This window comes from Haliotis rubra, unplaced genomic scaffold (assembly GCF_003918875.1).
Source record: "Haliotis rubra isolate DU_JTF1 unplaced genomic scaffold, ASM391887v1 Scf1746, whole genome shotgun sequence".
NCBI classification, from domain to species: domain Eukaryota; kingdom Metazoa; phylum Mollusca; class Gastropoda; order Lepetellida; family Haliotidae; genus Haliotis; species Haliotis rubra.
This window is the reverse complement of record NW_025765721.1, coordinates 20,542-44,235: the sequence shown is the minus strand read 5'-3', so window position 1 is coordinate 44,235 and position 23,694 is coordinate 20,542. Positions and strand designations below refer to the sequence as shown.

Below are 23,694 nucleotides of genomic sequence, written 5' to 3'. Positions count from 1 at the left end.
AATACTGTATTTGATTATGTAAACAATATCACAGTAAAAGATATACACAGTTGCTGTTTAAATATCATAGATAAGGAATCTTTAACTGACTGCAAAACATTCCGTTGTAGAATCTGCAAAGAATAAGTTGATATCGCAGTAACAAGCCATTGAATAGAACGCATTTTCACCTCTAGGAAATGTCATGACCTCAAGAAACACCCACCAAAAGAAAACTGGAAGCTGGAAGCTGCTATGTACATATGGTATAATTTCATCAGGAAACACTTGTGTTACTGAAACGTTCTTTAACTTCAATAATAGAACATTGATGCTTTAATATATAATTTAGTCATCGGGTGAAGAAATCCTTTCTGCAATCAATTTGGAACCTTAAAAAAATAAAGCCACTGGACTAGATCACCTTAAACGATTATTTTATTATTCCACACATTTAATACCATTCCTAACTTATGAACTGCTAAAATATATAGTGTGTTTCATAACTTAGTAAAGAACATGTACCAGAGTGTACTGTTCTTAAATCTTGGCATTTGGAAACGCTCACTAGAAAATTTCCTAAACTTGCATTCAACACCAAACTATACTTCCCATCTAAAGTTTAGACTCACTTAAAACACTCACTATACGTTATTCACATATATATGGTTATATCGAGGATTGATTTCTCCACTAACTTGAGGGAACCAACTGTAAACCTCATGCAGATGAATTGCATCAAATTGCTCAAAGGTATTAGCAAATAGTGTGCATATGAACAGATGCATTTTGATGTAAAGTTTTGTGAAGAATTCGCCAATTTTCACTATCTTTTTTCGTTTATTGAATTCATCAAAATAATCTTTTCAACGTTACGTATTTGTTTTACTATACACCAGTTCACGTGTAAACAGTACCTTTAAACATTATGGAATATTTTGCAAAATTTTGCGTTAAGTTTAAGAACTATTGATAGCGTACTATAAGGTGGTTAAAGGCAATATAACATTGTTCCTAAACGTCAATCTTGATGTAATTTGAAAAATTTTTTTATCCAGTACGTGAGTAAAAATTATGAAACACTTGTTTAAATTCATAAAAACCATAAAACCATTATAGAAGTGTCGAAGCCGTTCAGAAGCCTGTCATAGATTTCTGTTACCTTAATTCTGTCATATTTCATCGAAACTCTCATCTTTATATATGTATGTATTTGCCCAATACCCCTGTCATCATGATCTTGTATTATATGCGATTTTTTTATCCACGTTTCATGTACCCCAGTTGATATCTTTTTTGCAAATCTACAAACTGCAAAATCTACAAAAATCATTCGTCAAGACATCACAGAAGGATTTGCTTCAGTTAGGATTAAACAACTTACTCAAGAATAATCTCCTAATCATAACACCTGGTGTGCTGAAGCTAAACACCTAGCAAAGGGAACTTGGCATCGTTCGAAGCCAAGTTGACATGCCTCTGTTAATAACACTCGATTTGAGTCATGTGCATAACAAGAAGGAAGGAAAACAAAGTATACGTATAGTATTGTGTGAGTCGTCTGTAGGATCCGACACTCTCTTGGTCAAACTGTTAGACACACAGACGCCATCATCATCACATGTGTGGCAGCCGCTGGGACATCGGAGTCCGCAATTCTCTCCTCTCAATCCGTCTTGACAATATCTGCATCTCTGCAATTTTTACAATTGAAACATTTCCTGTGACAGTGTTGTCCATGGTAACCACTTACACAGCCGTGGGTACACGAACCATCTTGACTGGCACACAGTGATTCCTTGCACGTTGTACGGCATGGCGTCAGACAGTGTTTGCCATGCCAACGGGGCTTACAACCATCAACACAGGCACCATCATGGCTGTAACAACGAGAAGAGTTGCAGTTGGTGCTGCACCGGGTGGCGCAACGATGACCATGCCATCCTACTTCACAACCCTCCAGACAGTTACCGGTATAGCGATCACAGTGCCTGTGCCCATCCCCGCCTCTGTAGCACGTTTGAGGTCAGTTGTGGTTACAGTGTCTTCCTTGGTAACCCGGACTACACTGTTCACACATACCTGTTCCTCTGTCACAGCCAGTGGTCCAACATCGAGGGCAAGTTTTGTCGCACATGTTTCCATAGAAACCCGGTTTGCAGCCATCAAGACAATATCCGGTCCAGCTGCATCTTGTGTAGATATCACATGTTCTGTTGCAGTACTTTCCTGTCCAACTCTCCTGACAGCCAAGGATACATCGACCGGTTTCTTTGTTACAGACTTGATCCTTGCAGTGTACACCAGTCAATCCCCCGTCACAGGTTTCAGAACAAACACCTGTATAACGGTTACAGATAGCAGAGATCGTTGTGATGCTCCAACATCTTCTCGGACAGGACACATTGCAGTCTCATCCATAATATCCTGGCTTGCATGTAAAACATTCCCCCAGTGATTCTGTTACACCCGTCTGTGTAACAGTTGTCATTACATGGGATGGTGCAGTTTGCTCCATAGCAACCAACGTAGCACGACTGACATCTTAGTCCACCGTTTCCATGTCGACATCCATCAGTGAAGCATGAGGAGGAACTTGCCAGATCTGCAATACCAAAAAAGTGAATATAGATATATGATTGCACTTTTGGTTCGATAAAGATGTGAAAAGTGAAGCTTTTATCGTGTAGTTACAATGATGCCCATCGACTTTGATGTAAGCAACTTAAATATGAACTATTGCCGTCGTCATTGGTAGTGAAGATGTGGCAGAGACTTTGTAGTCAAGGTCTCCGCAACGATTAGTCTACACCTAGGACATAGCCAACCATTTAATTGCTTCCTACTGGCCCATTTGCATTGATTCATTGTATACTATTAACAAGTAGAGGATATTCCACCCTTGGGGGATATCATTTGGGAACCAAGTTGTATAAGTGTAAATGATTTAGAAAAAGACTATTCCATTCACAACGTCATATGAATTTCATCCAAACACACCAAATTCGTGTATACGTTTTTTCATGGTGTGCTCGCGAACATGTTTGGGGTACAGTTGTAAATTTACTTTGAAACTTGTCAATGTATCGCTGTACATTTCAGTCGGAAACCCCAAGTGAACGTTGTTCTGACACTGTTTTAAACGTTTTACATGCGCCGTCGGTCACTTTAGAAGCCGCTACTTGCAACTGGTAGGGTTGGAACGTCGAACAGGACCGAACATTGTGCAAGAGCTCTTACCGTTGTACAGTCAGTAGGTTTCAGTTTACAATCGCAATATTGATATCGATATAATGCAATGATGGAAAAGTACATCTTGCCTTGATTAATAAATTGTTGAGTGCGGCGTAAAACTTAACTTGATTAATGATCAATGCTGACAAGTTGCTTAATATGTTTCAAGCATACCCATACTATTGCTGATAAATATTCGCACGTGGGCAAAGAAGTACCGGTTCAGGCATCCATAAACAGTTATCGACTGCGTTATATATCACGAAGAGAGGCTGGGAGATGATGATAATATGAGACCTATATTATTGCTCATAAAGATCTCAGAGTTTATAAGGCCAGTTCAAGTACATAATACCCTTGGTCTGTGAACATGTATGTGATACTAAAACGTTGCAGGTGTTGAATACCCAGGCTATTAATACCTACCGACAGAACTGATGAAGAAAAGAAATAAGAGGATGAAGAGTCTTTCCACTAGCATCATTGGCTGTTGTGTATTGCTTGCCTTGGGTCTTTAATAATGTGTGTCAGTCGAGAGAATAGTATAGTACGAACGGTCTTTGGGTATTACTTGCAACCCAACCAACGAAATAGCTATAGTGAGCTATTTAAACGCGAGAATGTGCCATACAATACGGGTATGTATGTGTAGTGTTACACAGGGCTCAAGCATACTGTCCATGAACACTTATCCACTGCATTACATATCATAAAGAGCGAATGGAGATGGATACATTACATAATAGATACGGTTAAACGAACAATACAGTCTACCGTGGCAAAAAACGCCCAACATTTGTCTGATCACACTCGGGTGGTCAAGTCAGTCCAAACCGTGTCAGTATCCTGTCAAATCATTTTCAACTTAGGAAACAATATATACCCACCAACAGTTCAGTCCATACATAAGGAGCTGATCGAATTGTACAAGTTAACAATGTTTACCTCTGTCATTACCTGTAATAGAGACTACTTCAATAAGGTTTGATCAAACTGCCATGCTCTAGTATGCAAAACCATGTAAGATAAATAAACAAGTTATAAACAAGTTCGAACCAAGTCATACATGAATATATGTGCATTTAATAAAACATTATTGTGGAGACAATTGTACATTCATATGTAACTACATTTATGATAGGAAAAGTATGACATCCATGCTGTATTAATTTACAGCGTACTGGCATTCACTGTGGCTTAAAGGTGTTTATGTGCATATCCCAAGGACATATGATATGTTGAGGCAACAGGATTTACAGGCAGCAATGTGTTTTCTCCACCATTTTGAGTCGCGTCAGTATTACATCTGTAGGATGTTGCTCGTAAACAAATCGAGTCTGGACCGTAAAGACAATCCAGTGACTGTCACCATGCGATACGATGATAGAGCATGGATTTATGAATCACTATGAGTAGTGATGATACCAGGTTTTTGCGAAAGTGAGCATATCCCTCCCCACCGGTTGCACCTGTCATAAACACAAGCAAAGTGTAGTCAATTGTCCAGGGAATTGCATCGGACATATTTTGTTTCATTCATACATCAATTTTGGAAATCCCATAAAACCATATGTAAAGCCAACAGGTAATAGAGAGCAATGAGTTCCTAGATCCGTTAGTGTTAGAGCCGCCAATCATTCGTCAAAACATCACCACAGGATTAACTCTCAAGCTGCTTTCCAGGAAAGGATTAAATTAATTTTGCACATGTATAGAATAAACACCTAATCATTCAGCTGGAAGTTGAAAACACATGGCATCGTTACTTGCCAAGTCAACATGCATGTATCAATAACACCCGAAGACATTGCTAGAAGAAGGGAAGGCAGAAGCAAAGCACATTGAAGAACCCCCTGACCCATGAGACTCAGTACTGTTGTCAATTGCATTTCAAGGTGCTTCGCCGAGTGGCCCTCGAGGACCAAAAACTTTATGACTGGTCTGTACTCAAGCTTATCCATTTCTGCTGTTTCAGTAGGGGAACATGTGATTAGATGTCACGTGATCGGAAACTAGCAACATATACATGCCAATATTACGTTTATGTGAATGATATAAACTTTTCTTCAATATCATTCATTGTTAGGGCAACTGCTGGGGACAAGAAAGCATACGCTTGAAAACTGGATTTAACCAAACTAAAAACAGTCGCAAACTGAGGGTCCGAAACATAATTATGATACCCTCATGAGATTTATCACCATCGGAGAGCCATTCCTTGTATCTTTAAATTTCAGCAACCATTATACATGGGTGTATACTTTCTTGTGTCCGTCAGTTTACATATTTCTTCCCTGCTCATATCAACATCAGGTTATGTGTACAGTTAGTTATTCATATCATGCTGATACTACTTCTGCTACTACTACTACTACTACTACTACTACTACTACTACTACTACTACTACTACTTCTACTACTATTGAATGAGTGAGTGGGTTTAATTTTATGCCGCTTTCATCAATGTTCCAGCAGTTATACAGCGGATGGGCTTCACACATTGTACCCGCATTTGGAATCGGATTCTGTTCTTCGGCGTGACGACCGAACGCTTTAACCAGTAGGCTACCCCAGTGCTACTACTAGTTTCGTCGTTGTCTATTAAACAAAGACGGCACGGTGGATTTGTAGGTGCATAGGTATAGGTAGGCTTATGTTGCATTATGTTTTATGGATGGAGAATATTTTCAAAAGCTTAACGAATATTTGCTGGAATATTGCTGACTGCTGCGTCAAACAACTATTCAATCCAAACAAAAGAACGACAATAATCATACTTTTAATTCTTTATTCTGATAATATGTAGATATTCGGACAAATACAACTGGCACAGCGGGAAAATACGTATCTAAATGTATCGGTACAAACGTTGAAAGCAATGTATAAGCTAACCATCTGACTAAAATCTGATACTATCACAAGAAAAAAATGGTGATTTCCAAAAATTTCCAATTTGGAAGTATCATATTTCCAAAAAATTCCAAAATTGGAAACATGATGTGTCCAAGGCTTGGAAATTTTTGGAAATTTAGGAAGGATTTTACCACTACTTCTTTGAGTTTCTCCTTTTCACAAGGATCCCCGTGAGTGTATAGACTGTGTATTCGTCCTCCCAGGAGTGTATTCGTCCTCCTATGGGATCAACTAGGAACCAGTTCTATATTTAGTATGACCAGGAGACTATAAGACATTGCAGAATATCCCTGGTATAACTTCACTCGTCTGCATCCTTGTTGTTCTAGGTGTTAAAATTGATATTGACTGTCATATTTGCCCTGATATGGCTAGCATTTTCCAAAAATACCGTTTTAAGTGTATGTTTTACTTATTATCCACAGAAGCGCAAAATAGTTTTGACCTGTCACGGTTTGCATAAACATAAATTACATAGACCTACGTTACATCATTGATTAAATAAAAGTTTACCGGACCCACTGACTAACTGGACAGGGTTTATTACATGTCATAAAACTGAACCCTTGCCAGGGAATAATAGGTTTATTGTAGTAGAATACTTTCCCTAATGGTACCCTCTAATTAACACCTGTAACAAGGGATGGACCGTTTGGGTGGTTTATCATTGCGAAATCAACAATCAAGACTGTTGTTTTAAGACTGTAGGCGAATAGAGAACAACCCATTTGGGTTTGTGGTCAGAGACGGTGTTATGCAGTTGCTGTATTCACGAAATATCATGAACTTGATAATAGATAATTGGTTATATTGTCCACACACGGGCGGACTGAGGCAAAAAGAACCCAAATGAATTCCTTCTTAAAATCTTCATAGTGTACTATTAATTTGGTCATATACAACAAAAGGTGACTAAATGTTTAATTTTAGATAACGTTAAAGGTCACATGCAACCAAAAGTCAAACATAATTAAAACACAATTATCACTTCTTCATGACATATAATATGCATTGTTGATTATGAAAAAAACAAATAAACAAAATTATAAGCGTACAATCGCAAATCAAAAGTGCAATATTTTGCACTTGGGTTTACCTCCCTCGAAACGAAGCAACCGGGATACCGAAGCCAGTCAGAGCGGGTGGGTGTGCACTCAAGTGTAACGGCTGGTTCATTAGCAGATGCCGTCTTCACGGCTCATTGTGTGTGTATATAGAAAGATGTTGGGTTTTGTAAAAACATGCTCATTTTTGTGTATAACATTTTGCAATCAACAGACATCATAACATGTCATGTGTTCAAGTATCACACCTACCTGTCTGTGTAATTACATAATGTGACAGAGACCGAACTCGGGCCATAAATCAATGCGTTTTGTTTATGGTGTATAGCCTGATTGGTGTTAAGTTCAAATTGCATGTGGTCAGTGATCGCAGTTGTGTATTGAATATTGTCATTAGCAGACAGGCAGGCAGACACATAGGTGTCAATAAAACAGACATTGAGTTTTGTCTGTGACAACGACATATCTATATCACAGTTAGAATTTGTGTCAACGCTAAATAATGACACTGCTTTTAAGTATCGAACTGAGAAAGTGACTCGGTAAGAAGAACGTGTGGTGAAATAGACAAATGAAATTATATAAACAGTTTATCTACTGTCATAACATATAAAAAAGCTCGCGCCTGTGAGATATCAACAAAACATTATGAAAATAGCTCACACCAAAACCTTCACCGAGTATTCACCAGACAGCCCGCTTCCAAGTTGCGCGAACCTATTTCACTGCGCACATGCTATGAGCGCAGCCTAGCTGTTGAAACCCGTTTTCCCCCGAAATTTTCGGGGGAAAATTAGTGAATCGTTTGAACTCCGATTTCGCGCGGTTTTTTTCATCGCGTTATTTTTCAACTTTATAACTTGAATTTGCATTTTTGATGATTTGTTTCGGTACGTCCATACCGAAAGGTATTTGAATCTGCAAAGTTGTGTTTTACGTTGCATGTGACCTTTAAAAAAATTCTAGAGAAATCCCTACATAAGTTCATATCACAGATGATTCCAGAGACAAATAGTTTATGAGATTCTAGTTTAAAAAAAAGCATTAAATTCCAAGCAAGCCAATCTGTTCTCTAATACTCAGATATTATTATCATTTACACGAAAATAGTTTGAGATGTCGACTCAGGAAGCCGACCTTTCAATTTTTATAAGGCTAAGGACGTTGACAAGGGGTAGGCTTTGAAGTTTGTGTGTTATTTTAGCACATGGCTAATCTCATGTGACGTGTTAGTATAAGCTGGTGGTTGATGGAAGTGAACACATCGCACACGGAAGTCGACGGTGTAAAAACATGATTAAAACAATCATATGATGAACACATTTAACAAGGCACTGATCCAGAGCAATTTCCGCGCACTGGTTGTTGCTGTTGTTATTGTTTTTCTCCCCTGAGCACCCGGATGATATCCCAGTATTTTCAAAGGGTTCGTGACCTTTGCTGCGCCATCCGCATGCGCAGTTGATCGTATAGGTATAGATTGATCAACAAAATGAAATTTTCTTTACTCGATAATATTTCCATCTTCATTTTTATTATAAAAAATAAAAACAGTTTGAAGTTTAATCATCTACAAGTGGTAAAACATCATGACTGAAAAATAAGGAAGTCAATGTATGTCTTTATATTTTGTCTTATAATCCTAATTATTTTATTGCCATATTTGTATGCATTTTGAAACTTAATAAAAAGCATACGATCTACTTATACTTATAGCGTATATATAACATGACTGTAATATCTAGACATATTATAGAATGCCAACATGAATCATATTTCCCACACGCCCTAGGTATGACCTAGTGTATGTTGTCTGTCCCATTACGCTACACGGCGAAAACAAATTATTCTGTTGAATGCTACCACAAATGAATAAAAACAAAATGCAAATCTAAGAAAAAAAACAGACTAAAGTCTGCAACAATGTCAGGTTATTAACTTGTTCGAGTAATGTATCCATCAATATCCACATAGGTTTAGTCCCGATTTTGACAATGAACTTTGGTACCCTTGTCAGCTCTTCTCGTGCCCGTTTTTTACAGTACTGGTAAGGATATAGGAACCAATAGAGCTTTGGTCTGGATGTGTATGCTGTTTGTCCCCCTCTTCTGACAACAGTCCCATCTGCTGTTGTAGTGACTGAGGCTGTTTTCAGGCACTGACATCTCCATATAATGGTACCATTCCTGTTGGCAGTTCGTCTCAGATACCTATATCCATCCAGCAACAATTCTCCACCTGTTCTCCTACCATCTAACTTTGTACCTTTCTCAGCCATGATGAAATCTGATAAGGAAATGTGATGTATATGGGGCATATATACTTTGCAAGTAATTGGTAAAGCCATTTCTCCCATCCTGCTCATGACGAAACCTTTTTTTAAATATTGCATTCATACATCTCAACGGATAATGCTGCTTCTCGCATCCTTTTCCCTCAGTTGATTGTGATATTAGTGTTCCAGAATGTCACTTGTTCTGTACTTCTCTCGGGTGATTGCATTTACTAGTACATAACTACCCTTAATTGGTGCAGCTAGTTATCCCAGGTTTGAGAGCGAAACTTCGCGAATCAGTGACCAAGATGCTGTCAATAATGGGACACTACCTCCACATAAAGGAACAATATGCCATTGATCTGCATCTGACAAAGTGTCTTTTAACAGTCTAATATGCGACAAAGGGCTACATCGATTCAGTTTTCTTCACATTGGTGTATAATCTCATTGGTCATCCAAGATCGCACACATGACAACTAATTGCATGATGTCTGCCATTCTTTAAAAAGGTAATATAAAATGAGCAATCAATCCACTTGTGTTTTTCTTGGTCATCTCCTCCCCCACAATCCCCACCCACCCGTACCATTGTCTTACTAATTAACATGGTCTGGTGATCCTCTTACGCCTTAAAGGTCACATGCAACCAAAAAATCAAACATAATTAAAACACAATTATCACTTATTCATGACATATAATACACATTGCTGATTATGAAAAAAGATATAAACAAAATTATAAGCGTACAATCGCAAATCAAAAGTGCAATATTTTGTACGAAGCAGCCGGGATACCGGACCAAGTCAGAGCGGGTGGGTGTGCACTCAAGTGTAACGGCTGGTTCATTTGCAGATACCTCACGTCTCATTGTGTGTGTATATATATAGATGTTAGGTTTTGTAAAAACATGCTCCTTTCTTGTGTATAACATTTTGCAATCAACAGACATCATAACATGTCATGTGTACAAGTATCACCTGCCTGTCTGTGTAATTACATAATGTGACAGAGACGGGGTGTGGGCCATAAATCGATGCTTTTTGCTTATAGTGTGTAGCCTGATTGGTGTTAAGTTCAAATTGCATGTGGTCAGTGATCGAAGTTGTGTATTGAACATTGTCATTAGCAGACAGGCAGGCAGACACATAGGTGTCAATAAAACAGACATTGAGTTTTGTCTGTGACAACGACATATCTATATCACAGTTAGACATTGTTGCTAAATAATCAGATTGCTTTTAAGTATCAAACTCAAGTGTTGAGTTGAGTTGAGTTGGGCTTTACGTCACATCGGCATTATTCCAGCCATATAGTGACGAGAACAAGTCTGCATTAATATACATTGTAAGTACAAAGTGGTTTCGTTTCAAAGACATACGTTCATTACATTGTCATTTTAGAACAGAGAATGTCATAGCACTAAATTGAAAAGCAGGTAAATTCGTTAGTGACATTACACAGTTACATTTTATGATATAGATCAACTTCCCTCATATAGTTCAGTATCAGATGAGCGCTCACGCTGGAGAACAGATCTTTCAGATTGGTTGCGTGATAATGCGAGTCCCTTGCAGATGTAAAATCCACACAGTCAAGCAGAATATGCTTGGCGGTGAAATCCTCATCGCAGGAGAGACATATGGGGTGTCCATCCCCATCCGTTTTTAGCAGATAGTCATGTGTAAACCGACTGTGGCCAATACGACATCGTCGTAAAATTACTTCATCACGTCTTGACTGGCAACCCAAGTAGGTATAACCGATTGTTGGCTTCAATTCAGGGGGTTTGTTTCTTCCTACTTGAGTGTCCCACCTTTTTTGCATCAGGTCCCGAGTATAGCTTCTGATAGTGAGTTTGAAATCACAGTACGGGATTAGCAGTGGAGATAGGGGCTTTTCAAGAGCTGCTTTTGCTGCAGCATCGGCCTTAGTGTTACCTGCTATGCCGACGTGACCCGGCAACCAGCAGAGGATGATGTCATATTGGCCAGTAGAAAGGTCGTTGTACAGTTCTAATATGTCCAAGATGATTGGGTGACTTGAAGTCACGTTTAGAAGTGCTTGAAGGCAGGATAATGAATCTGTAAATACGATGAAGTCTTTGGACTGATTTTGCTGTTGAATGTAGGTCAAAGCTGAGAAGATAGCTTTGGCTTCAGCGGTGAAAATGGAACTTTGGTCGGGGATCCTAGAGGCGACAGTCTTGGCTCCAATGACTGTAGCGCTGGCAACTTGGCCATCGTCCTTGGGATCCGTCTGTGAAAATGAATCTGTGAGTGTTATACTTCGAACGTAACTGGTTGTATTCCTGTTGGAACACCAAGGGATTTGTTTCAGACTTTTTGAGAAAGTGACTCGGTAAGAAGAACGTGTAGTGAAATAGACAAATGAAATTATATAAACAGTTATATCGGTAATCTACTGTCATAACATATAAAATGCTCGCACCTGTGAAATATCAAGAACACACCAAAGCCTGCACCGAGTATTCACCGAACAACCCGCTTCCAAGCTGCGCTAACCTATTTCACAGCCCAACTGTTGAAACCACTTTTCCCCAAAGCGCTGGGGGGAAATTATGGAATCGTTTGAACTCCGATTTCCGACTGTGACCTTTAAATAAACAACTTGCCCGACTAGCAAAGGAGGAACTCCCCCATCAACTTACTGGCGGTTAATACATTAAAGGAATGATGTTGTTTTTACACAGGTACTTTACGACAGGTTGTAATCAGTATAGATTAGTAAATCTACATACATAAACACTACCTTTTGACATATCCGCTGTGCAAGATAAAAGTAATTAATCAACCAGCGTGTTATCGGTTAATCCTTTGATCAATGTTTGTTTGTATCTCAGCTGATAATTCCATGAGCATATTACATAAAATGTAATACATTTGGCACATCAGACCTTAATTCATAATGCTGAGTATTTACACAAGAAATGCGAAATGGGAACCTCTGTCGGGTAATCTGAGTGGTTTTACCTTCATACCAGTTATAAATTCAAACTGGAAAAAAAATCCACAGTTACAAGCTTGGAAATGTCTTGGAAAGATGATGTTTCCAAGACTTTTCCAATTTTGGAAAGATGATGTTTCAAAGACATTTCGAATTTTGGAAAGATGAGATTTTCAATTTTGGAAATATCCGCAAGGGGAGATAACTGGTGGGTGATGGTAAATGATTGTTCTGCATGGGCTAATAATAATAATAATAAGTGTGCTTGTATAGCGCACAAATCAAACTGCAAGGCAATTTCTCTAGGCGCTAAAAGATAGAGTGATCTGAAGAAAGGATTAAAGTTCATAAGCTTGTTTAAAAAGGAAAGTTTTCAGTTGGGACTGGAAAGATTCCACGGACGCGGCTTGTCGGATGTGAAGAGGCAGTGAGTTCCAGAAAAGGGGAGCTGTGTAAGAGAACTGTCTATGTCCATATGACTTTAATCTGACCTTGGGGACATTCAACTGACAATTAGAACTTGATCTTAAAAGCCGTGGTGGGACATATTCACTGAGGAGATCTTTCAGATAGATTGGAGCTTTGTCATGGAGGCACTTTGAAAGCGAGAGTGAGGATTTTATATTCTATTCTCTGTTTCGTGGGCAGCCAATGTAAGCGTATCAGCAATGGTGTAATGTGACTGCGCTTGTTGACTCGGCAAATCAATCGCGCCGCAGAGTTCTGAATCCTCTGGAGCTTGGACAATAGATCTTGGCGGATATTTACAAGAAGACTGCAGCAATAATCCAAACGTGAGAGAACAAGTGAACGAACTAGGTGGTGAGCCAGCATCAAATGTCAGAATATCACGAATGGAAGCAATATTTCTGAGATGAAAATAGCATGACTTACAAACAGAGTTTACGTGTTTCCATGGATAAATTTGAGTCTAGAAAAACACCAAGGTCTTTCACGGAATCACTGAAAGGAACTTTCTCATTACCCACTACCAACGAAGACACATCCACCTTAGCAGTGCTACTGGGTTCCACACAGCAAAACCTCGGTCTTACTGTCATTTAATCTCAGCTTCCTTTGTATCATCCATGCTTTGGAGTCAAGGATACAGTCTTCGATTATAGACATATCGGCTGGAAGTGAGTCCGGTTTAGTGGAACGCAACAGCTGGGTGTCATCAGCATATGACTCGTACATCACAACATGATGCCGAATGATATTGCCGAGATTCTTCATATAGAGTGAAAAGAGAATGGGCCCAAGAACGGAACCTTGTGGCACTCCGTATATAAGCTGATGCGTACACGATTTCACGTCCTGAATGACCACAGATTGTGTCCTATTATTGAGGTATGAGACAAACCATCCAAGAGCTGTGCCATGAATACCAAATTCTGTTTTCAGACACTCAGTTAATAGCGGCATGGGGGCGGCATGAGTGTTTCATGTGGGTGTTAAGGCGACAGACGGTAGTCTTTGATGTTTGGTGTTGTTTTAGTAATGATTGTTTAATGGATTAACGAAAGCATTATCGACTTGACTAGTCGAAATTGCAGTGGTGAACACATTTTAAATGTTCACTATAACATGTGTAGGTTTATGCCACCAAATACTGGTTACAGCAAAGGGGGTAGTAATCGCTGAATTGCATGCAATGTTAATTGACCCCTGAAAAAACTTATGGGCCGACACTGTTTAGAGGATACGAACGGTACTTCATTGTTGCATAAGAAATACATATAAGCATTTGATGTGTACTGAAGTTAAAATAACAGATACCTTAGTAAATTTTCATTTGTCATAAATATAATATGTAATAGACATCATATGTTTACGTGGCATGATTACATATCGAGGTAAAAAACACGGGAATAAGATCAAATTGGATCAGTCACTATGCCATCTATGCATTAGAAAATCTGAAAAGCATACACTGCTGGTATACTTTATTGCAATCAGACAGGAACTACCGGGGTATTCTCAAATAACAGCATCTGATGAGCATCCACCCTTCCTAATGTCCCGCTGTTTGGGTTGAAGAATTTTTTTCAAGGTGGCCAGAAGCCCAGTCCCTGTGTCCGTCACGGTCGATTTGGCAGTTTGGTTTGGAAATTAGACTGTTGGCGAAAAACATTAATCGCTCTGGATCAGTTCCCCACTAATTACATGGGGATATATAATGAGAAGAAGCATGAAAGTGTACATTCGACTTTGAAATGGCTAATGCTCAACTTGAACAGAAGTTTATTCCTACACCTCGTTGGTGCAATATGCCGGAGGTCAAAGACAACCCACGAAGAAGAAATACCGATACCTGGAACGTCGTCTTCAAGAACTGAGACACCAGTTTCAAAATGGAATTTTAACTGTTAGACAGTTTGCTGATTCAGCGTCTCTTCTTTCTCATCTTTAATATATTTATAATGTACTTATAAATGTGTATGTATATTTAAAATTTTGTAATATTTTTGAAACATTTCATAATATGATGTAATATAACTATTTATAATTCCTGGAAATGTAGCATGTTGTAACATGATTAAATAAAATATGTCAATATAGTCTCCCGTTACCACTCGTGGCTTACGCCTTCTTTGTTTTTTATGTGCAATGTATATATGCTAAGTGAAATGAGACTGAAATAAAACACTATCTTTATACATATATTTGGCTCGTTTTCTCATTAGGTGTGCTCTCATTCGCATAATCCGGAATATCCTCTTCTATCAACACGTAGGCCTTTCATTGTCTCTATAATCCAATGTTAATTTGCTAACAGATGGGCATCAACATTTCTCTTAATTCAACCGTTTGGACCAAAGGTCGATAGAGTGGAGTTTCCATGTATATTCTCACGCCGTTATCAAGATAAAAGTTACTACAACCAGGTGAATAGAAGTATATATGCATAGTGACAAGCAGCAAATTAACAACAGGTAATTCAGCAAGTAACACGTCGTTGGGGCCAACAGGAGAGTAAGATCAACAAGTCGAAATCCACTCCATTGTCCAAGTGATGGAATCAATCAACATTCAATCAGCTTGTTTATCCTGAACGTTGTACATCGAAATGCCGCTCTACGCAATAAACAGGGAGTTGTTATCACGTAAGTGGTATGTTTCGTTGTGTATCCCCATACTGTTTACTGTAGTATAAGTGAGATCTGCTTCACTTTGCGAATGATCAATCTTTTGAAGTTGATTTAAGTTCTACTTTAGTAAACTGCTACCTAACAGATTGATCTCAGATTAAAACATCTCATCCCAAATTCGTGTTTTATATTTCAGGTGCTAAGAAATACTGAACTTTTACGTATTAGATATACATCTATCGGTACCAGTTTGACGTGTCTGGTCATGAGTTAACTAACATAGTGATTATATATTTTTGACCATTACATGTGTCATTCACACGTCATTTATGCCATGATAATGTTCCCTGATCTATTTCATCATACAGCATTAATTCATTCAATGTTTTGAAGCTCATATGAAAACATGAGAAATGTAACTGTTCCAGTTCCTTTTGAAGAGTGAAATTATTTTTTGTTCCTCAAGTGTTCCAACCAATATAGTCATTATGGTTACAAACGACCTGGGTCCCGTTCCACTAACCGATCTTAGCCCTATGTCAATCGTAAACCCCTAAAATCGCAATCTTAGCGTGACGTTACGATCGGCATACCGTTCCACTAACCAATCTTACCTACGTCAATCGTAAAGTTAAGATTCAAAGTCTAAGTTGCTCATGTCCAACTTAGAATAGCTAAAATCAATCGTAGAGAAACCAAAATGGTGGTTTTCCTATTCTATGTGAAAAATAAGAGCGAGCATTTCACCGTGAGCGTCCCCTAAAGTTCCCCATGAAATGAATTTGTATATTTCTGTGATGTAAACAAACACTGCACTGAAGCTTTACAAATGTCAGGCCAGTCTGACCACTGTCGTCATGGGAACACAACCGAGCGAGTCGGTGTAACACATTTGTACAACAATATTGCAACGTCATTGTTAAGAATAGGGACAGCCTTGAAGTGAACAATGTTCTGAAGCAAAAAAGATACAAATATCCTTGATTTCACTGCGCATATTTGGTGGGGAATTTTTAAGGCAGACCGCGTGTTATTCAAGACCACTGACAGATTCTACAAGCTATAGCCTCGTCACGCCTTGTGTATTCTGATTGACACGGTTCAGGCACATATTAAAAGCTCTGACACAATTGACATTTTTAAAGTCCAGACTTAAAACCTGTTCTGAGTATATTACTTATAATCTCGGCTGTAAATATTCTCGTGTGAATTATCTGTACACAGCGCTTTGAGCATGCCCAAGGATGTGGAACAGGCGCACTATAATTATGCATTTATTATTATTATATTATGCTTGATACCCATCGTTCTCACGCACTTGCACCTGAAACCAAGGTGCTCACTACCCTAATATTTTGCTCTAGTTTTTTTCTGCAAAAATACCCATGAAGACCCGGGTTAGAATATTGAACTTCAATAACCCATGCCTGTCGTAAGAGGCCACTAACGGGATCGGATGGTCAGGCTCGCTTACTTGGTTGACGCATGCCATCGGTTCCCAACTGCGCAGATCGATGCGCATGCTGTTGATCACTGCATTGTCTGGTCCAGACTCGATTATTTATCGCTAAGATACATAGCGTTCACTAACATGAACGCTCATGTTAGTGAACGCTATGCATCTTAGCTAGATTATTTTCAGACCGCCGCCATATAGCTGGACTATTGCTGAGTGCGGCGTAAATCTAAACTCACTCACTCACTCAGTTGGTTCGTAAACTACTTTCTATCATTTGCTAGACTATGCAAAGGGAGATAACTCGTGCCATTCCTCCATCTCTCGCACGAAAGAGTCTCGGTCTAAGCTTGGATCGGATCGTAAGATCGGGACCGGCTACGATCGGCCTAAGATTGGTTAGTGGAACGGGTGTAATTTTTAGCTAAGACGATTGTAAAATTGCCGTAGCTTGCTAAGATTGATCTTAGATAAGATCGGTTAGTGGAACGGCACCCTGATTTTAATACCTATCAAGTTAGATGTTATATACGCGTGCATCCACACACACCCACACAAAACATCCGTAATTTGTCAATTCTGTTCGGACGATAAAGAAATATCTAATTTGGTCAGAATCAGTATATAAATTATCTTCCCTTACTATGAGAGAAGCATGCCATTATTCGTTCATTTTTTTAATAATTTTATCTGCATAAAAGAAGGTATTATCAAAAATGTGAAACAAACTTTCGTATACTACCATATCACTAACATTGCAATATTGACCATGGAATAATGTTAAGCTTAGTCTGTTTTCAATGTCATAATATGTGAGGTTCCTCATTCACACATGCATACAAACTGACAGCATAACACAAAACAATATGCAACCAACCCAATGTCATACAATACAAGTTTCACCACCTGTGCATACCACACTGTTGACGAATCTCTCAGGCGTGTTAGAGCGATAATCACATCACGACATGATTAACAAGCCTACAGCTCAGCAGATTTTAATGACTTACATTTTTAATAAGAAAAGCAAGATTTATGGATGTCAACTTCTTTATTGTGAATAACACGAAGTTTCGGAGCATATGCTTGCTCCTTCATCAGGTGAAAATCAGGTCACAGTAATGCATTCCACTTCTTAATGCCCATCAAAGATTTCACTCACTTCCAGGGGCTTCTTTAAGAGGCATAAAAACTTGTTAATTAACAAGGCAGTAGGCCTTGTTAATTGGTGACTATTAACTGCCTTGATTCACTCATCAATCAACAAGGGATTAGGTCCCGGGGCGTGTAAAAAACAATAATTTACAATAACCCACCAGTTATTTCCCCTTCTGGACATTTCCAAAATTGTAAATGTTTGGAAACATCATCTTTCCAAAATTGGAAATGTCTTGGAAACATCATCTTTCCAAAATTGGAAATGTCTTGGAAACATCATCTTTCCAAGACATTTCCAAGCTTGTAAACATGGACTTTTCTTCCAGTGTAAAGAATACTAAGTTGTATCAGGACCTGTATCGACGTGCACTGCTACCTTTCACCATACCCTATGTGCGGTAGCGTTTCACCAGTCGCACAAGTCGTCCTCCGTGGACGCGAAGAGTTGCGTCCCTTATTCCTTGTCCCCGTTGACATGCATCTTTTGACAAGACACGATTTGAGCGCATAGATTAGAGTAAGCGAGTTAGTCTGGCTTCACGGCGCTTTTAGCAACACGCCAGCACTATCACGGCGGGCTTCACACATTGTTATCCTCGTGGGAAATAGAACGATGATCATCAGCGTGACGAACGGAAGGTTTAACCATTAGGCTACCCCTGCTGGATAGGAGAAAGGAACAGAATATACAATGGAAGATGTGGGCTTGAGTTTGATGATGTGTTATGACGATTAGCATGGGGGATCTGCTTGATGCAGCACTCTCCTGTTTAACTCTTTCCATTCGAAGACGAGATATTACGTCTGAAGGGTCACAACCCTTCCATACGAGTCTATTTCTAGCAACATGACACTTACATACGAGGGACGTGATATTACCAATCCATGGTTGCAACGGTTGACATGGCCCATTCATGACTAGCATAACATCAAAATCCACATGAACTGAATCTTTTTCAAAACATCTTTATTCACTTTCATTCAAATATTTCAGACCAAAAGAGAACAAAAATAGGTCGTGTTTAGCACAGACATATTGGACATGCATTTTTTTCTAAACTGAGAAACATAATTTAACTTACACAGCAGTTTGATAATTGTGAAAATTTCTTTCCATCCAGTGACTACACTACGGTGGAAGAACAACCACAATTTAGTAGATTTATGTCATTACTTAGAATTATAGGGTCATAACATCCAAATCCAACCAACGATGAAACGAGTGTTACCTGTGGTAACAACTATAAGAACAGTCAACAGTGAAAGAACATTGCTAACAATCAAACGTCAAACGTCGTAACAGCTACTGTCATCATCACAAATGGCAGATAGAACTTGGCATACAGTCAGATACGAGTTTCCACGACCAGCCATTTAACGCTGTGTGGTCACCAAATGTCAAGGTCATATAGTACGTGGTTTTGACCAGGGGAGATAATCAAGTAAATCCTAAAAAAATACACTGTCACAAAGTACAAGAACTGCATTCGAAGGAAGAGGATACACGGCTACAAAACTGTGAAATATGTTTAGTATGAGTAGACGATCGAGTTATCACGTCCCTCGTATGGAAAATCCGACGTAATATCTCGTCCATCGAATTCAGAGGCTACAGCTGGAAATATCTGGTCGTATGCAAGGGTTGTAGATGACTGGACGTGACATCACGTCCTTAGGATATATGTGCAGCTGTGAACATTTTTCGTCGTATTGAAAGAGTTAAACTGTTAGACGAACACACGCCATCATTTTCAAATAAACGTACATCGCTAGACGAAAGGGACATAAGAGATATGTTTAGGTGCGTGTTGCGCCGCTTGAGGTTGATGATGTGATATGAGGATCGGCATGGAGATCATCTCATGGATCCAACATTGTCTTGTTTAAGCCGTCAGACAGACACACTCCAGCATTATCCGATTTGCATGGCTAGAAGAAGGGAACACAAAACATATGTGCAGGTGGGTGAGTCGCCTGATCCTGATGATGTGTCGGTGTGACCATCAGGACGTGAGTCGTGGGCTGATCCGACACTCTCTTTGGTCAAACTGTTAGACACACAAACGCCGTCTTCATCACACGCATGGCAGCCGTTGAGACATCGGACTCCGCACTTCTCCTCTCTCCATCCGTCTTGACACCATATCTGCATCTCCCATACTGGTCACATTCATCATTTTTACAATTAATACATTTCATGTGACAGTGATTTCCATGGTAACCCCTTACACAGCCGTGGGTACACGAACCATCTTGACTGGCACACAGTGATTCCTTGCACGTGGTACTGCAGGGCGTCAGACAGTGTTTGCCATGCCAACCAGACTTACAGCCATCTACACAGGCACCATCATGACTGTAACAACGAGACGAGTTGCAGGAGGAGCTGCACCGAGTGGCACAACGATGACCGTGCCATCCTACTTTACAACCCTCCAGACAGTTCCCGTTGTAACGATCGCAGTGCCTGTGTCCATCCCCGCCTCTGTAGCATGTTTCAGAACAGTTGTGGTTGCAGTGTCTTCCTCGATAACCTGGACTACACCGTTCACATATACCAGTTCCTCTGTCACAGCCAGTGGTATAACATCGAGGGCACGTTTTGTCGCACATGTTTCCATAGAAAGCCGGCTGGCAACCATGGAGACAATATCCGGTCCAGCTGCATCTTGTGTTAAGGCAGGTATCACATGTTCTGTTGCAGTATTCCCCCGTCCATGTTTTCTGACAACCAAGGACACATCGACCGGTTTCTTTGTTACAGACTTGATCCTTGCAGTGTACACCAGTCAATCCTCCGTCACAGGTTTCCGAACAAGCACCAGTATGGCGGTCACAGATATTCGTGACCGTTGTGATGCTCGAACATCTTCTCGGACAGTCGACATTACAGTCTCGTCCATAATATCCTGGCTTGCATGTAAAACATTCCCCAGTGATTCTGTTACACCCGCCTATGTGACAGTTGTCATTACATGGGATGGTGCAGTTTGTTCCATAGCAACCAACGTAGCATGACTGACATCTTAGTCCACCGTTTCCATGTCGACATCCATCAGTGAGGCATGAGAAGGAACTTGCCAATACTGCAATATAAAAAAGTGTTCAGTGTATATCTATAATTTGACATATATGTTTTTATATAGTTCTGAAACGTGAAGCTTATATTTTGTAATTACTGATGCTTATCGACCTTTGATGTAAGCTACTTAAATACTTAAATATGAACTTAGGCTGTTGTGTATCGTCATTGTGGTAAAGATATGGCCGAGACTAGTTATTATGAGTTGGTTCCTGTTCTGAGAAACCGATGGATTTCGTCCCAATATATGATAATGTTCCTCACTTTTGAAAATAGATGGAAACAAATATCCTATATTGTTCAATGCCCAAACTTATTCATTTACTCTTAGTTACAGCAATCATGACGTGATGCAATCATGACATGAATGATATTGATGATGATCTTCCGTCAAGGTGTCGGTAATGCTCTAACGTTCAAACACGTCCTACTGGCCCATTTTCATTAGTATACCATTATTAAGGTGGTATTATGTGGGAACCAAGCTGTGTGATTATTGGTGGATTTCGAAATGACTACTAGTATTCCATTCATAACGTGATATGAGTTTCTGCAGTTATCATACAGAAAGGATGTTATCAGGCATTACAAGATTGTATAGTTCTCACACAAGATGGTTTACCTTTAGTTATCCATACAGTACGGATGTCATCAGGCATTACAAGATTGTCTAGTTTTCACAACAAGATGGTTTACTTATAGTTATTATACAGAAGGGATGTTATCAGGCATTACAAGATTGTATAGTTATCACACAAGATGGTTTACTTGTAATTATCATACAGAAGGGGTGTTATCAGGCATTCCAAGATTGTATAGTTGTCACACAAGATGGTTTACTTGTAGTTATCCATACAGTACGGATGTTATCAGGCATTACAAGATTGTCTAGTTGTCACACAAGATGGCTTTACATTTAGTTATCCATACAATACGGCTGTTATTACGCATTACAAGATTGTATAGTTTTCACACAAAATGGTTTACTTATAGTTATTATACAGAAGGGATGTTATCAGGCATTACAAGATTGTATAGTTATCACACAAGATGGTTTACTTGTAGTTATCATATAGAAGGGATGTTATCAGGCATTACAAGATTGTATAGTTGTCACACAAGATGGTTTACTTGTAGTTATCATACAGAGGGGATGTTATCAGGCATTGCAACATTGTATAGTTGTCACACAAGATGATTTACTTGTAGTTATCCATACATAAGGGATGCTATCACACTTTACAAGACAGGGAAGTATTCATTGAAACGTGACGAGAACTGTACGAGCGTATGCTATACACGATTCTACTCGCCGGTTCAAGTATATAATATCACTTATTACTCGCCCGTTGAAGATACTGCAGTGTAATATGTTTACGGCAATATTACCTAAGTGAAATACCGCTAGACGTATGACGTCAAAATGCTAATACCTCTGCCGCAATGGTATTAGACCTTGCTTGACTCGCGGAAAGCTGAGTATCATCACACTGTAGGCAGTTTCGGCGCAGTTTCCATCAGTTTATGTCGGTGAGTAATAAACAGAATACTAAACTCGCTTCCATGAAATACCATTTTTATTAAACTCGTGAAAGATTTAGTATTAAACTCGCTTTCGCTCGTTTGATACCAAATCTTTAACTCGTTTAATATACATGGTATTACACGGAGGGTCGTTTAGTATCCTCTATTTATCTATGAACTAAAAGTGAGACTAAAAAAGAGTATCGTAAAACGTTGCAGTACAAAGGTACTGGATACTGCGGATTTTGAATACTTACCAACACATCGACTGAAGCAAAGAAGTAAGAGGATGACGAGTCTTTCCACTGACATTACTGATTGCTGTACACTGCTTGTCTTGCGTCATGAATGATGTGAGCCACCCTTTGAAATAACATTATGCGAAGGGTCTTTGGGTTTTACAACATTTTCAAAACACGTGACAGTGAGGCATTCAAACCGCACAATGGCACAATAGCACTGTGGCATGCATTGTAGGTATTAATACGGATCAGTCGTGCATTGATATAGATGCACCTCTAGATTGTTCAGTTTAGGTTTTTGTTAGATGTTTTGAAATTTGACTGTGACACAGCATGAAGCGGTAATGAAGAGATCATGGACCACCATGACTCCATGAGCGACAATCGAGTACACATGTTTGCAAACAGCGACAAAACAGTCCCGGTCGTTTTTGGGTCAAGCATGTAACTGGAGAATTGTTCAACCAGTAACTTTTTAACGTGGGACGCATATCGCTTCTCCGCCTTTTTTCGCTTACACATGTTGTAAAACTTTCCATCTGAGTAACTCCAATGAAGTTTGTTGATAATGCTTCTAATGTTTGATTGGTTACCTAACTACGATATATTGTACAGCCCTGCTATCAAGTTATCCGAGTATGGAAGACTCTGGTGGCGTCTGTGTATGTGTCCACAAGTAACTGAGTAAAGCACTTGTGAGCTGATAA

At 39.3% G+C, this 23,694-nt stretch overlaps 1 protein-coding gene across 1 annotated transcript; it reads right to left on the bottom strand.

Moving 5' to 3' along the window:
* Positions 1 to 1,481: 1,481 nt before the first annotated feature.
* Positions 1,482 to 23,123, bottom strand: LOC124272939 (multiple epidermal growth factor-like domains protein 10). Its single transcript, XM_046708181.1, has 3 exons — positions 23,003 to 23,123; positions 20,292 to 21,225; positions 1,482 to 1,671 (listed from the first exon to the last, which is right to left on the bottom strand). The coding sequence occupies exons 1-3, from the start codon at positions 23,055 to 23,057 to the stop codon at positions 1,482 to 1,484; spliced, it is 1,179 nt and encodes a 392-aa protein (XP_046564137.1). The 5' UTR covers positions 23,058 to 23,123.
* Positions 23,124 to 23,694: the final 571 nt, after the last annotated feature.